Source organism: Hydractinia symbiolongicarpus, chromosome 1, assembly GCF_029227915.1.
Source record: "Hydractinia symbiolongicarpus strain clone_291-10 chromosome 1, HSymV2.1, whole genome shotgun sequence".
Lineage (NCBI taxonomy): Eukaryota > Metazoa > Cnidaria > Hydrozoa > Anthoathecata > Hydractiniidae > Hydractinia > Hydractinia symbiolongicarpus.
Window position 1 is genome coordinate 10,185,766 of NC_079875.1, and position 15,152 is coordinate 10,200,917.

The following is a 15,152-nucleotide window of genomic DNA, read 5'->3' on the forward strand; positions in this document are numbered from 1 at the left end:
ACGAACACTTTTCCTTGGAACGGACAAGAAATTCTCTATAAGACGTACAGTTATACTTTATATAACGGACGCTTTTTTCGCACCAAATGACATTTTCTCTTGAAAAGCTCTGTGTAAAGCGGACACATTAAAATAGAATTTGTCGCAGCCCTGTTATTGACGAGGAAAGTCAAGACATGCTGTCATCAGTTACGGAAAAAGTAAAGGACCTGCAAATATAAAAAATATAGCAAACTATAATCCGAGATTTTTTTTGAGAAATACAATGTATTTGTTAGTGGATATTTGTTATTGTTTGTAAAACAGTAGCAGAGCGTATGAATAATACAAATTTACATTCATCAAATTATGTCATATTTACTTGACTTGAAGAAATAGAACAACAAAAAAAAACGCGTATATAAACAAAAAAGTCATGTTTTCGGCAAACTTTTGCTCTGAAAGTGATTTTTGGATACAATCACTACAAGCGGACACCTCTATTAGATGGACACTTTTTTTGCACCAATAGTGTCCGCTTTAGAGAAAAATTTGCATCGCTTTTGCTTAAAACTTACCGTAATGTCTCGACCAAGCGCCTGTTGCCAATTAAATATACCGTTTCCTAGACGCCTAAAAATCAAAGAGGCGTCCGTTGCCCATTAGTTTAAAATTAATAAAGGGCCCGTGCCTGGTAGCTTAAAAACTAGATAAGCACCTGTGCCCAGTAGGTTATAAATTAAAGGAGGCCCGTTGCTGGTACCTTAAAAACGCCCTTATGCTTAATGGAGGCATTTAGATCTTGCATTATTTCGACAAAACAGCACTTTAACAGCTTGTTTGTACTTAGCAATTGTAATATCCCCTCTCACAAAAGCTCGTTCTTTGTGGAATATTTCGTAGTAAAAAAAAAAAAGATTTAAAAAAGGACAAATTAAAGATTGACATGTAAATATATATTTACAAAAATATAATAATTTACAAAAAATCGAACTTTCTTTTTTTATTATATCGTCCTCCGTTTATTTTAATAAAAAAATGCGTTCTTTACATCATTGTTAATATTTCAATCACAAAAACGAGGCTATTTCATGATTTCGCATTTCTTGGATACTATTAGTACGCCGTGTGCGTCTTTATAGCAACATGTGATAACCAGACAGTTCAAGAAAATTTGCGACAGTATGGCTATTTCCTCTGTTTCTGATTCTCCAAAACCAATAGAAATTTTTCCAGTTAAAAAATCAGTTTTTTTGCAGTAATATCTAAAGATAAAATCCATTTTTGTATTGATATAAAAGAAGCATTCGGTTCACATCTATCAAGAAATTAGCTGCCACAACTTATAAAAAAGGACAATATAAAAAGGTCTGTGCTAATATGCAAACTTTATAAAAAAAATGCCCCTGACTGCTCTCCAATTAAAGCCAATTCCACAAAGCCAATCTTATTAGCAATACAAATTTTGTTGGTTTTTTAGAGTTCCTGTTGTGCTATCACTATACAGAGAAACTGTTTTCGAAATCAACGTCTCTCCCTTGTAATTTTATTTAAGATATTTCTTCTTTTGAGAAACAGCTTAAACACATCTATAAAAATTTAAAAAAAAATAAGACCAGGTTTTTTTCTGTAACGGTAATTTGCGCAGGTTTTCCTTTGCTGAAACTCCAGTTATAATATTAACTCATACGCTTAGATATGGGTTTTGCTTCAAAGTAAAAAGATAAAACATTGTACAAACACGGTACCTACATAGTTCCACATGGTACAAACATGGTTCAATCAAGGCACATACATAATACCTACACGGTACACAAAGTCTATACATTGTCATACATGGTACACACACGGTAAAACATGGTACACACCTGCGCCTAGCGGATCCTCCATCTTTCGTTTCAGAATGTTACTTGTACTTTTCACGTCATCGAAATCATTTTTCATGCCGGGACGAGGCAGCAACGAACCGGGACTTGGCGCCGGACGATTAGAGAAGTAAGGATGTTGTAAAGCCTGGAAAATAAACTCCAAACTTTACAACAAAAGGGATAAGGCTTTAAAAACATTTATAGAGCAAATTAAATAACAATATAACAGGCTTTCTTCTATTTCAAGTCAGTACTTAGTAATCGGAGATTACATATACCGTCAAGATTTCTTAGCTTAAAATTAAAATTAAATACCCGTTTCCATAGTCAATCATTTTCCAGCACGCAAAACATTGAATTGAGGAGACTGAAATACTTAGCGTGTCCTAATTAACACGCAACCCGGACAAAAATTTTAAGTAATTCACTAGTTTAATTAGTGGATGTGAAGCATATTGGAAAAGGCGTGGATTTGTTGGGCGTTTCTTAAATACTTTTATAGAGAAAGTTTGCATTGTTCGTCTTTCGTTATATAGAGAAATCAATAGTGAGGTTGATTGACGCTATAAGTGCTCAACATAACAGTGCTAACATTTGTTGACTACAATTCCTGGCAATTCTTCACTTTTCCAGCAATATTAGTCCGGAATTTCATACTATTTCACACCGTGAATTAAATTTTATTAACAAGCATTTTAATAAACCAGATTGGTTAAAAATAAATGTTAATTCTTTCAACACAAAACTATGATTTACATAACTACCAATATTTTTTAAAAGATCAAATTTTTCTTGTTATTTTCTTGACATTCTCAAAGATAGACTGGCAATAGGAATTATTAAAAAATGTGCCTAAATTAGGCCTAATAGAAGACAATATCACATTTATTTGAATTTAATGAACGCCCATGTTGAATACTTTTCACTGCCTAAACATGATATTACCATGGTTACCAGCGAACATTTTTTAAAGTGCCAAAAGTTCCAAGAATGCATTGCTAACACAATACTGACTGTTTATATATATTGGTACCTTGGTTGAGTTTATTCTTTTAATGGGACAGTAAAGAAAAAGTTTTTCGAGCAAATCCAGTAAATCATCTCCAGCTGCTGAGAAAATTTCATGAAACGGAATACGTGGAAATTTCTTAAATTCAACAAAGTCGGATAAGTCTTTCATTCCCTAAAAGAATAACAAACACTTGAAAACTATACATACTGACTAATATTTAGGTAAAATCATCCTTTTTAGTTAAAGCAATTTCCAAGTTCAGTCATAATAAAACATTTTCGTCACACCTGGTGTTAATTAAAAATATATAATGAAAATTCTAAAAATTTATAGTCAGTGACCCGTTGAAAAATTCACAAGTTGGCCCCTCCTTTTTATACCGCCTTGCGTGCTTCTTGCTATTTGCGGTCACATTTTGCATGACAGAAAGACAGACGTATACAGGTATTATAATATAGACATAAGTTACAAGTTATATAATATATGTAAAATCGCTGCAGACACAGCAGCAAGGAGATATAACAGGAATGACAATGATATAACAACTAACAGACACATCACCAGACAGTCATATCAAAACATTACATCACAAAGCACAAAGTCAGCAAGATCTTTTTAAGCACGTCACACAAAATGATACATACAGGCCAATCTTGATCTGTTGGAGTTCCAAGTGTTTCAAAAATCTTCGAAAGTTGCCCCAAATCAGTTTCACCAGGTAGAAAGGGTACCTAAAAGTTATCAACAGCAAAACAAACAAAATCAACACAACAACAAAACAACATTGCATTATTAATTATGCAACAATGGACAAAATATATATATACATACTCTGAGTAAGAGTTCTGCAAGAATGCAGCCAACAGCCCACATATCAATGCCTGTACCATAGTTTTTTGCACCAAACAACAACTCTGGAGAACGATACCACCTGCACAGAAAATTAGTTAGTAAAAAAACATCCAAAAAACCTCTCTTAATAAACACTCGCAAACATTGTACAGTTGTTGAGGTTTATTTTCACTATGTTTTAAAATTTGTTGATAAAAAAAAGCCTCCAACTGAAGGAGAAGACTAACAACATAATCTCAACTACCTTTCACACTTTTCTATGTTTTCTCCTTCTTGAACTAATTTATTCTTTCCTGACATACCTAGTGACCACTTGATGTGTGTATACTCTGTTAGGAGAGCCGAATGTCTTAGCCAATCCAAAATCACCAATTTTTAATATACCTTCTGCATTTAGTAGAAGATTGTTTGGTTTCATATCCTAAGTAAATGTATACAACGTCAAAATCTATCATCTAATTTTAGGAATATTCTATAATAAGTTAAAAGGCTACTGATGTGTGATTTTTAAGGACTATTTTAAGATCTTTAAATAAGTTCTTACAAAAATAAATGTGTTTTTTTATTATTTTAATGTATAGGTTTTAGCAATAGTACCCAAAATCCCTGGACTTTTGAGGTTGCTGGAAACCACAACACAACCGTGTGACAAGGTGAGCAGATATCACAAAAACAACAAAAGTTCTAAGAATTTGAGGTAAAATCACCTAAAACTACCGCACTCACTCTACTAAAATTGAAATTTTCACAACAAGAAGCAAAGAGCATTATAATAAATGCTGCATTTTGTCAGTCTGTTCATTACGGCTGTCCAGCATTTTTTGTCCAATCCCTGTATGAGTAATTTTAATACTTCTAACAGGCGGACAAAATGCACGAAAGACGGGTGCAGGAAATATGTGTAACAGGCAAAAATCTCAGGACAGGCGAACCAGTGGTGTTTTTCACAGAGTAACTAAAGTTTACCATAATATCATACCCTATGGAGTATCCAGTTATTGTGGAGATATTCAAGACCTTGAATAGTCATTAAAATAAAAGCCTTTATGTGTGGAGGACTGAGTACAAGTGACGTATCTTTTATAATAACCTGGAATATATAATAGATATCTATATAAAATATAATAAGAAATTATCAAAACTAGGAAATTACGTTAATTGGCTAACAACATGTTGAGAGGAACTGTAAAAATGCAACTTTTGTACTCACAAAGGCTAAATTTGCATACCTCAAGATCTGTCACCATGAAATCGAATACTAAACTTATACTTGATTTATGACCAAACACATCCAACAGCTGAAAAGATTTAATTAAATTGATAAGCCAACTTTAAAAAAAAACAGATTAGAGTATAGTCTGATTAAAAATCAGGAAAAACGATTAATTGATTCAAAAAATGGACCACAATAATTATGATAAATTTCCTTTTTATTTACCTATTTGTCTACACCCAATACAGTTACAGACAGGTGGCCTTGTGGTAGAGCTTTTGCCTCCAGTGTGGAAGGTCTTGGGTTTAAATCCTAACCAAATCATCTCAAAGACTATAAAGTGTGAATCGGATCGATTTCTGATTGACATTTAGAATAGAATTGATATTTTAGGCAGTTGCCTAGTTATTGCTTTCTGTAAAAGGGTAGGAACAAACAAAAACATGATGAGACAGTTGGTTAAAAGATAAAACTTTTAAAATGTTTTACTTTCTTCCCTTTTCATATTGCCATCGATTTTTTATGTAAGTCATTTTAGGCTCATAAAACTTATTGATATATATATAGTATATGGTGCTCTACTACTGGTATTATAGGTCTTTACTATCAGAAACGATAAAGTTTTGTGGATTATCATTCAGCATTTTATAGTGGGGTGTACGTTTGAGGATGAACAAACTATTTACTAATGTAACTGCAACCTTGAAATTTAATTTCATACCCCAAGTATATTCTCATGGTGTAATTCTTGTAAAAGTTTTATTTCTCTTAAAGCTGTTCTGTTAATTCCTAAGAGTTATAAGAGCAGTAATTAAGATGTGGTGGTTCAATACAAAAACTATATTTAATACTGACTTTAACTATGAATTTATTACCATCTTTTGCTTCCGTTCTGTGTCCTAGTTTAATCTAAAAAGAAGAAAACATTGAAATATTTTGTGCATCATTAATATCAGCCTATATTTGGAACCTGTGAAAACAAAAGTATGCAAAATCAATAAATAAATTATATATAAAATAAATCATAAATTAAGACTGTAGGGGAGAGATGACTTTTTAATCATTGTGATTACATCTAATGTACACTATCATATCAGAACTTAAAAATTGCACATTTTTTATTTTTTATTTTCAAAACAAGAAAACGACAATACTCTTCAAACATTTTATTTTTGTTTTTAACTTTCTAAGTCCCTTTCAGACGTTGAGATATTCGATAAATTATACCTCAAGTTTACATGGGATACTTAACATAATTTATTATACCGAAAATTATTAAAAATTATTAAACCAAAAAAAAGTTTAGTCTATTAAACAAATAATTTTGATTAATAGTTAAGCAAAAATCAATTTAAAAATAGAAGTTGTCGATTCTTGATCAGATCATCAGTGCACAGGCTTCTATTACAAAAATTATGGTATTTCATAATAAAATTTTGTATATATTCTTTTTTTTAAACATTACCTTTTTAACAGCAACAATCTTATTGTCATCCTCTGTATCTTCAGCTTTGTAAACTGTAGCAAACTAAAAATATGTTTAACAAGTATCAATGGACACTCGCTGCAAAAAGGTCTTGCATAGAGTAAAAGTTTAGCAGAATGGCTTTTGTTGTGGCTGTGTTTATGTTTGGGTGTAAGTAAATTATATATATATATAAATAATTAAATTACAGTAATTAGAACTTTAGCATAAATGTGAAATCGCAGGTTCATTGAAAGTATAGTTCCTACCTGACCCTCTCCCAAAAACGATATCTTTTTGTATCTTTTAGAGTGGTCTTTCATGACTTCCATTTCTAAAAAAAAATATCTAACTTCTTTATTTTATGCACAGTCATAACATCCCTTTTAAAATTAATTACATATACCTAAAAATAGACTTTAGCTTAAGGTCAATCTATAACATTTTCATACGGTTAAAGAAGCTGGTACCTTAGTAGTTTACCATTGTCTGGATCGAAGTATCATGTGGGAAATTTTCCTTATTCAATATTTATTAATTTACCTCTGCACAGTAGGAGCTTCTCAAAATTTTGTTAACATGCAAAACGCTATTTGAATTTATTTTTTAAAAAAAGATGCCTTCTTGCACAAGATCTGCTAGATGTAAGCCTTCACAAGGAACATTGTGTTTCCCTGCACAGCCATGATTTTCTCTGTTTACATTGTCTCCTTCAGTCAGGTCAAGAAATGAAAACAAGGCCCATGGTTATAAAGTATGTGTGATGGGAGCAGGGCTGCAATTTATCAGTATTTTATCAGGGAAAGGATGAGTGCACAAAATGTCAGAATTTTTTTACATATTTTGTGGGTAGTTATTTACTTCAGATTTTTCTTTTTCGGATAAAAAGAAAGGGTATATATCTAAATTTTTTAAACATATTATGTAAGCTTCTGTGTACATGCTCTATACAACACCTTTTCCTGCAAGTTGAATAGCCTTTTGTGTTTTCTTTCTCATAATTACTTTAATGATCTTATCAAGAACTATGTTGCATGAAATTTAACAAAAGCTTCATGATAAAACAAAACAGTAATTACTTTTTCCTTTTTCAAACTGAGAGATTCGTTGTTAAAGCTTATTGTAAATAAAGTTGCCTTTAGGTTATTAACCTTAAGTTATAAAATTTAACAGGTGCTAACCAAAAACAAAAAATGCATCCTTAAATAAAGAGCTCTGAATTATTCAAATCAGAATGCGATTTGTATTCTGAAACAAGATTTCTTTACAAATTATAATTTTTTTTAAAAAAGGGTAAGGATATTAGCGTGTACGCGGTAGATTACATTCAGACAGTACTGTACCTGATACTTTATAAGATGTTCATCTTGTCCTGTTTAAATTATGTTGCAAATTAGTACTTTAACATTTAATAGGAAAAATCTGAAATTATAAAGCAAATAGAGTTACATTTTCTTGTGTTTACAACATTCTACTTCGTCAAAAGCTGTGTGTTTTGTTCTAAGTATTTTTGCCAAACGGATATCACGTCCAAGTGGCAAGTATGGTGTATGGAAGCCAACACTAAGAGCTGAAATCACTCCCATTAAGCCAGTTTTGGAAATATCCTATAAGTTTGCGTCCTCTGGCCATCCATGGAAAAATTGAAATAATCAGAGAATGTTGCAATTGGCAAGTCTTTTAAAATCAATGAAAAAAGGAAGCCTGCATTAGGTCCAAGGTAATATCCCAGTTAACAACTATAACGGCCAGTTTCTCTATGTACACAATAATTCCCTCGACCGAACTAATACAAATATGTAAAAGCCAGGTTTGATTTAATTTTACTTAATTTATGAATGTTACATTACAAAACTCAACATAGTATAAACAGAATAAGATGAACTTTTTTTGAAGTGGGAGGTAAGCTTTAAGCAATTTTGAGCCTAAAAAACCAGTACCAGTGCATCTTTATTTTTGCAAAAAATAAACCTGTAGCTAGCTAGCGTATGATCCGCCAACTCCGTGAATCCGATAACTCCGTGAAACTGCTTTCGAAGCCTACAACAACCTACCACAGCTCTGTCTATCATTCTTAATGAATGAATTCGATTCAGGGGGTTTGATACTACCACTTAATCATTTTAGGGGTGTCGGAACTCGTGCATGACAAAAATTTGGCGGTAAGTTCAGTCGGCTACAACTTTTTGTGATTTTCAAGTCAAGCGCGACGGTGGTCATTTTTGATATATATTGTTATCTCAGTTAATTGATTATAATTATGGTCATGTTATATATACCTTTACTGAGGTTCCAATGATTTGAGAATGTTTTCAAATTAATATTTTAATTTTTAAAATATTTTTGCTAGTCATCAGAAAGCAAACGTGTTTTTCAAATTTCACGGAGTTGAAGGATCCATCACGGCATTATCGGATGATAGTACATGTCGGATCCGGCTTATTTGTCCACAATCAAATGTATTTTTTTTCTTGTCATACCCCCCGAACGATCCCTGACAGATAGCGCTACGATAATAAAAGTTTCAAATAACCGATATGTTGATGATATGGATAAAAGGACGTTAAATGTGTTTTTTTCACGGAGTTGGCGGATTATACGCTAGTGATAGATAGATAGATATGCATATTTTACATAGCTATCCTCACTGATATCGAGGGTATACCCTGTCTATTATTTCCAGGAGGGGCCATGGCTTAGATGGAGAGTCCTAGAGTATTTAATGCTCATTTTGAGCTACGCAGACCCAATTAGGGCTTGCGCTCTACTAGACAACTTCTGGCAACATCCAATGGCCCACGCAGGGAACTATCTCCTCAATTTCCCTCACATGGCTTGGGTTAACCCGGGGCTATGGTAACATTCACTCGCCCATGTTGAATTGCTGTCAAGAGGAATCGAACCCCGGTCTCCCACACAGAGTACGAGAGTTATAACCACTAAGCTATGGCTATATTATTAGGATTTGGTGGTGATACCACCCTACAACTTTCTTCAGCCTATTAAGAATGTGTCACAAAACAATTTAAACAATGATTGACTAAAAGCTGTGCAAACTTGTAGCTCAAACGTGATTTCTCAAGCTATATATATATATCACCATTTTATTTTGCTGATGTGTTGTTCCGTCTTGTGAAAAGGGTAGGAAAAAATGACATATAAATAGAAAAATTTCCTTGCTTTTATAATACTAACCTGAGCGCTTATTTTCATCAGTGAAATCCGAAAACCTCAACTTGACTCATTACTAGCAAGAATGAAGGACTTTAGTTTAGCAAACACAAGTGCGCACGCTAGAAAGTGTGCTTTGTTTCGTCTTGTTCGCCATTTTAGTTTTCGTTAGAGGCGCTATGCTGGTAAAAACAGGTAGTCTTTGCGCACCTCATTTATCTTGCCTCCAATAAATATTTTGGTAAGTCGTCCACGTATTACTTCCTGAATATGAAGGAGATATAGTATTCAACATGCGTTAGACCTATGTACGTTCCCAAGCCTTGTGGAGATAATGATGTGCTATTCTCCATAAAGCACATTGTAGTGAGGCTCATCAATGTCTGTTGTCGAGTGTAGCAAGCCCTTTCTTTCCTTGTAGTACAATGTAGTAAAGCGTAATTTTTCGTAGCGATGTGTAGCAGTACGTTATTTTCTGTAGCAGGCCGTAGTAGAACGTATTTCTTTATAGTAGAGTGTGGTAGTCTGTAGTAGAGTGTAGTAGAGCGTATTTCTCTGTAGCAGAGTGTAGTAGCCTGTAGTAGCTTGTAGGCTACAGGCTACTACACTCTACTACAAGCTACTACAGGCTACTACACTCTACTACAGAGAAATACGCTCTACTACGCTCTACTACACTCTACTACAAGTTACTACACTCTACTACAAGCTACTACGCTCAACTACAGGCTACTGGACTCTACTACAGAGAAATACGCTCTACTACACTCTACTACAAGCTGCTACACTCTACTACAAGCTACTACACTCTACTACAGGCTACTACACTCTGCTACAGAGAAATACGCTTTACAGAGAAATACATTCTACTACGCTCTACTACAGGCTACTGCACTCTACTACAAGCTACTACAGGCTACTAAACTCTACTACAGAGAAATACGCTCTACTACGCTCTACTACACGCTACTACACTCTACTTCAGAGAAATACGCTTTACTACAGAGAAATACGCTCTACTACAGAGAAATACGCTCTACTACACTCTACTACAGGCTACTACACTCTACTACAAAGAAATACGTTCTACTACTGCCTCCTACAGAAAATAACGTACTGCTACACATCGCTACGAAAAATTACGCTTTACTACATTGTATTACAAGGAAAGAAAGGGCTTGCTACACTCGACAACAGACATTGATGAGCCTCACTACAATGTGCTTTATGGAGAATAGCACATCATTATCTCCACAAGGCTTGGGAACGTAAATAGGTCTAACGCATGTTGAATACTACATCTCCTTCATATTCAGGAAGTAATACGTGGACGACTTACCAATATTTTTCTCTCCTTCCCCGCCCGTGTTATTCAGCATTTTCCGGTGTACTGGTAATGTTTGAAGTCGGAAAAGAAACTTTTCCTTTTTATAACAAATATACTGTGTATGTAATATATTACGCCGTCGTCAATTTTTCCACAATACCTCACGTTTCTCAGAGCAAAAATTAAGAGGAGAATCAAGAAGACTTAAGGTGGAAATTTTTGCCTGGATAGAATCCGCTCACTAAGGCAGTCAGTATATTAGCGACGCACATGTAGAATTCTTTTAATTTCGTTGCACCAATTGCACATTATGCCTAGAATTCCGATCGAATTAAACCATCCTCAGTAGCAAAGAAAAATCTTTATCTAGAGAATCGAGGAAAATTCATTCGATAAAATTCATTCGATAATCACTCGATATGAAGTCGTTATTTTCCTAAGAATCCTGACATTTTTTTCTGATATCCTTAACCCTAACCCTAACCAAAAACATCCACACATCTCCGGCAATTTTTGCACTTGTTTTGAAACCTTGGCATGGACTAAATTTGACAAATCAAAAATTTTGAGCAATCATCCCACTCCTTTTTCTAAAATTTTACATGCATTTTATAATAACTTTAGCAGAGAAATGACAAATAATTTAATAAAACGTTTTTATATTTCTATATATGCAGATCTCTTGACACGTTTGCTCCAAAAACAGATGATTCCCCTCTAGCAGCCTTCCTCACATCAGGACAACAGCAAGGGAATTAAGAGCTTGCCAATCTTATTTCTAAGGTTTTCTAACATATGCACACTGTTTTTTGGCTCAAAACACGTATACAATGTCACGCGTTAATTTGTCTAATTTTTCTCTTCTTTTAATCTTTCGAAAAGGGAGTATAGCCACAATTACTAGCTGTCAACGATCCTGCAACTTTCACTTCCGGAAAAACTGCTTTCTGGCGGAAGTTACTTAAACGCCTATCAAATGTACGCAAATTAAGTTTCGAAAGTTTTCAAAGTGATTTGATTAACACTGTTTCGATTACATCACCAACTAACACTTTGATAACGGTATTTTGAATCCGCGTTAAATAATACAGCTCATTACTTTCTGGGAATAATACGTCATTAAATTGCGTGGCTTCATTCCGAAGTCTTCCAAAACGCGCAAAGAAGTGATGAATGTAATGTTTGAATGTTCTAATATTAAATTAAGCACTACACAGAAGGGACAGCATTTGGATATTTGAAAATATAGCAGAGAATATTCAACAACCACGAATATATAATGTAAACTTCAGGTAGCATTACGTGACGAGGAAGTTATAAATGTTACACGCGACTAGTTGACGATTGACAAACAGTGCCAAAGAATATGTAAACGTGATATATACAGCAAACAAAGCTTGTTTTAGATCAATTTCCTTCTTGGATTGAGAATTTCCTGTTAGAAAGAGGATGTCTTCGAAGGACTTGAAGTTTTTAACGGAAATACAAGAATTAAAACTTTCTCCTTATATATTGCAAGGTTGTTTCCGCTTAACGATGTCAACAAGAGTAGATGGAGAAAAGTTACCTCTTGTAGCGGACTGATTATAAGGCATTTAAAGCAGCAGCGTCGATGTTGGGACTACTAGAATGGCATTATGTGTAAGGTAGATAGCTAACTTTCTTGTTACGTTAACACATGAATGTTTGTGTTATTTATGTTTTCTAAATATCATTCTGCTGCCAGTTGTTAAAATGCTTCAGATGACCTTTTTTTACTATTTTTGTGGATACTATTAATTACTTAAAATAGATTCATCCGTTCCCAATAGAACTGTTATCATTTAAGGCTCCCATTTGAGCTACGAAGGCGTGCAAGTACAACAGCCGCTCAACTAGACAACCGCCTAAGATATTAATCCTATTCTCATGCTGAATGTTAAGCAGAAAGGATTGATTCACACTTTTATTGAGTCTCGCATAACTCGGCTTGGGTTTGAATGCAAGTCGGCGATTGTGCTAAATCTTTAAAAATATGTTCCGCAAATAAAGTTTCGTGAAAGTTTCTTCCGTTAACCCTATTCGGTCCGGGGGGGGGGGCGGATTCCGCCCCCCCTGACGGTTTTTTTTTAATAACTCCTGTTTGCTTTGTTATATGGCTATGATACTTACTGAGTTTTAACATTTATCTATTAGACACCTGCATGTAAATTTTTTAGGTCCCATACCTTTCAGAGGCTTTGATATTGGCCATTACTCGAAACTACCCCTAAAAATCTCTATGAAATCCTTATAATGGAGAAAATATAATAACTCCTGTTAGGATTATCCTTAGAACTTGAAACTTGCAACACACCTTTGTTTCATTAAGAAGAATCATTTTGAATAATTTTAACACGTGACTAATCCAATTTCCCGATTTTGTCGGATTTTACCCGAAAATCGGAAAAAACGGATTTTCGGGCAATTTTTGGCAATTTTTTATCCGATCCATGTAAAAACCGGAAGATATGTTAAATAACTTTTATTTAGCTTTCAGAAACTTCAAACAGAATGTAAAAATTCGCTCTAGAACAAAAGTAATTATATTTTAAGCAGATTGTGGCATTTTTAAAAATTTTAAAGCTTTTGATGACGTCACAGAAAATGTGCTGACGCAAGCAAATTTTTTTGGCGCCATTTGGTCCTTTTATGACGTACTATAAGTGTGCCAAGTTTGATTCAATATGATCAACCCTATGAAAAGTTATTGAGGGGGGGGGCGGAATCCGCCCCCCCCGGTCATAGTATGTTCGAAAAACCCCGGACCGAATAGGGTTAAGGCGGTGATACACGATTCGATCCTACTCGATTTGTTGAATTCGACAAATCGGATCGTGTATCATGTAAAAATTGGATTTTTCTGGCATATTCAAAATTCGATTTTTAAAAAGTCGGACCGGGTTAACCTTTTCGATTATTCGAAAGGTTTTGAACTAATCAAAATGCTTAGAATTTGTACATCAAATGTGCGTTTAGAAAAATGTGTGTTTCCATAGGAAAAATAAACATTATTAGGGAGCTGTTTATATGAAGGCGGGCTGGCTCGGTTGACCGGGCTGGCTCTGCTGAACAGGATCTCGCCGCTATTAAGAACATGAAAAAATATAAATTTGTTCATATGATAACCGAGCCACCCGCCTAGGCGAGATGAAATTAACAACAGAATATAAAAGTTCTCATTAATTATTTAAAGTTTGAAATATATTCTTTTGTCTTCATTGTTTATGAATCTTTTATGAAATGTAAACAACTTTTCCATCCCGGCTGGTCGAGATATAAAAAACTTCATATGAACACGACATGAAAATCACCCTGGCTAGCCGAGCCAGCCCGCCTAACCGGGCCAGCTCGCCTCATATAAACAGCCCCTAGAAGATGTTTAAAAACATGTGTTAAAAAAATAAATAAAACAGAAATTAGGGAAATTTTTATCATGGACTTCTTATTATGCATGAATTATCAGGAAACTGCTGGTATAACCGAATATCGATAAAAATAACGTATCACGTACTCCTAAATTATCTCTTCTCTGCAGTCGAAAGCGGTTATAACGTTCGCTACGTGGTTCGGTCCACAGCGCGGGCATGTTTGGAAAGTATATACCACAGCTACGGGTCAACCCATGCCATGTTAGGGAAATTGAGTAGGTTAGCTGGTGTAAACCTAATGTATACCTAATGTCAGGACACAGGAGCCACGTTAATAACAATGTTGCCAACACTGAAATGGCTTTATCCTGCATAAATATTTGGAATAATAATAATTTTGGCATATGAGATAAGTGAGACCCGATACCCAATGTGATACATGATACCCAGGACCCAATACCCCGGTTTAGTGTAATACAGTCTCCATAACTCGAACGGCCAGGGAGAAAAGGAAACCGTTCGAGTTAAGGAGACGTTCGAGTAGTAGAGGTTTTCAAATTTTTTCAAAATTTTTCCCTTATTTTCCTACCAGATAAACAAAAACAGTATATTAAGTACGTAGTCTTACTACGTTGGGGGTTCTGGGTTGGTGAAATACAAAAACAGATCGTTTTAGTTGCTTTTTGCTCAAATTTTTTGAAAAAAATCAGTTATAATTGATTGTTTACAAGTATCACCATAATCTCGTTTGATGTTTTTATTTAAGTCCTTTAGGGAAGCCAACATTTCTTCCCCAAATTTCGAGAAAACGCTTAGGTCCTTAAGGACGGTGATTGCTGAACGCACTTGTTCGGCCGTCGGTCTTGAAAGATTATC

At 34.4% G+C, this 15,152-nt stretch overlaps 1 protein-coding gene across 1 annotated transcript; it reads right to left on the minus strand.

The window, feature by feature from the left end:
• Positions 1-920: 920 nt before the first annotated feature.
• On the minus strand, positions 921-9,779 carry LOC130637401 (cyclin-dependent kinase 7-like). The gene is made up of 13 exons (XM_057446927.1): positions 9,585-9,779; positions 6,659-6,723; positions 6,390-6,452; positions 5,800-5,833; positions 5,646-5,713; positions 4,941-5,009; positions 4,691-4,801; positions 4,014-4,132; positions 3,691-3,790; positions 3,504-3,590; positions 2,881-3,030; positions 1,848-1,992; positions 921-1,244 (listed from the first exon to the last, which is right to left on the minus strand). Exons 2-13 carry the CDS (start codon positions 6,719-6,721, stop codon positions 1,216-1,218), a joined length of 1,038 nt encoding a protein of 345 aa, XP_057302910.1. The 5' UTR covers positions 6,722-6,723; positions 9,585-9,779; the 3' UTR covers positions 921-1,215.
• Positions 9,780-15,152: the final 5,373 nt, after the last annotated feature.

Coding starts and splice junctions, on each gene's coding strand:
- LOC130637401 (XM_057446927.1), bottom strand. CDS start 6,721: ATGGAAGTCATGAAAGACCACTCTAAAAGATACAAAAAGATATCGTTT. Junction 3,791..4,013: donor ACACATCAAGTGGTCACTAG/GTATGTCAGGAA, acceptor TTTTCTGTGCAG/GTGGTATCGTTCTCCAGAGT. Junction 3,031..3,503: donor CAACAGATCAAGATTGGCCT/GTATGTATCATT, acceptor TTATTCTTTTAG/GGAATGAAAGACTTATCCGA.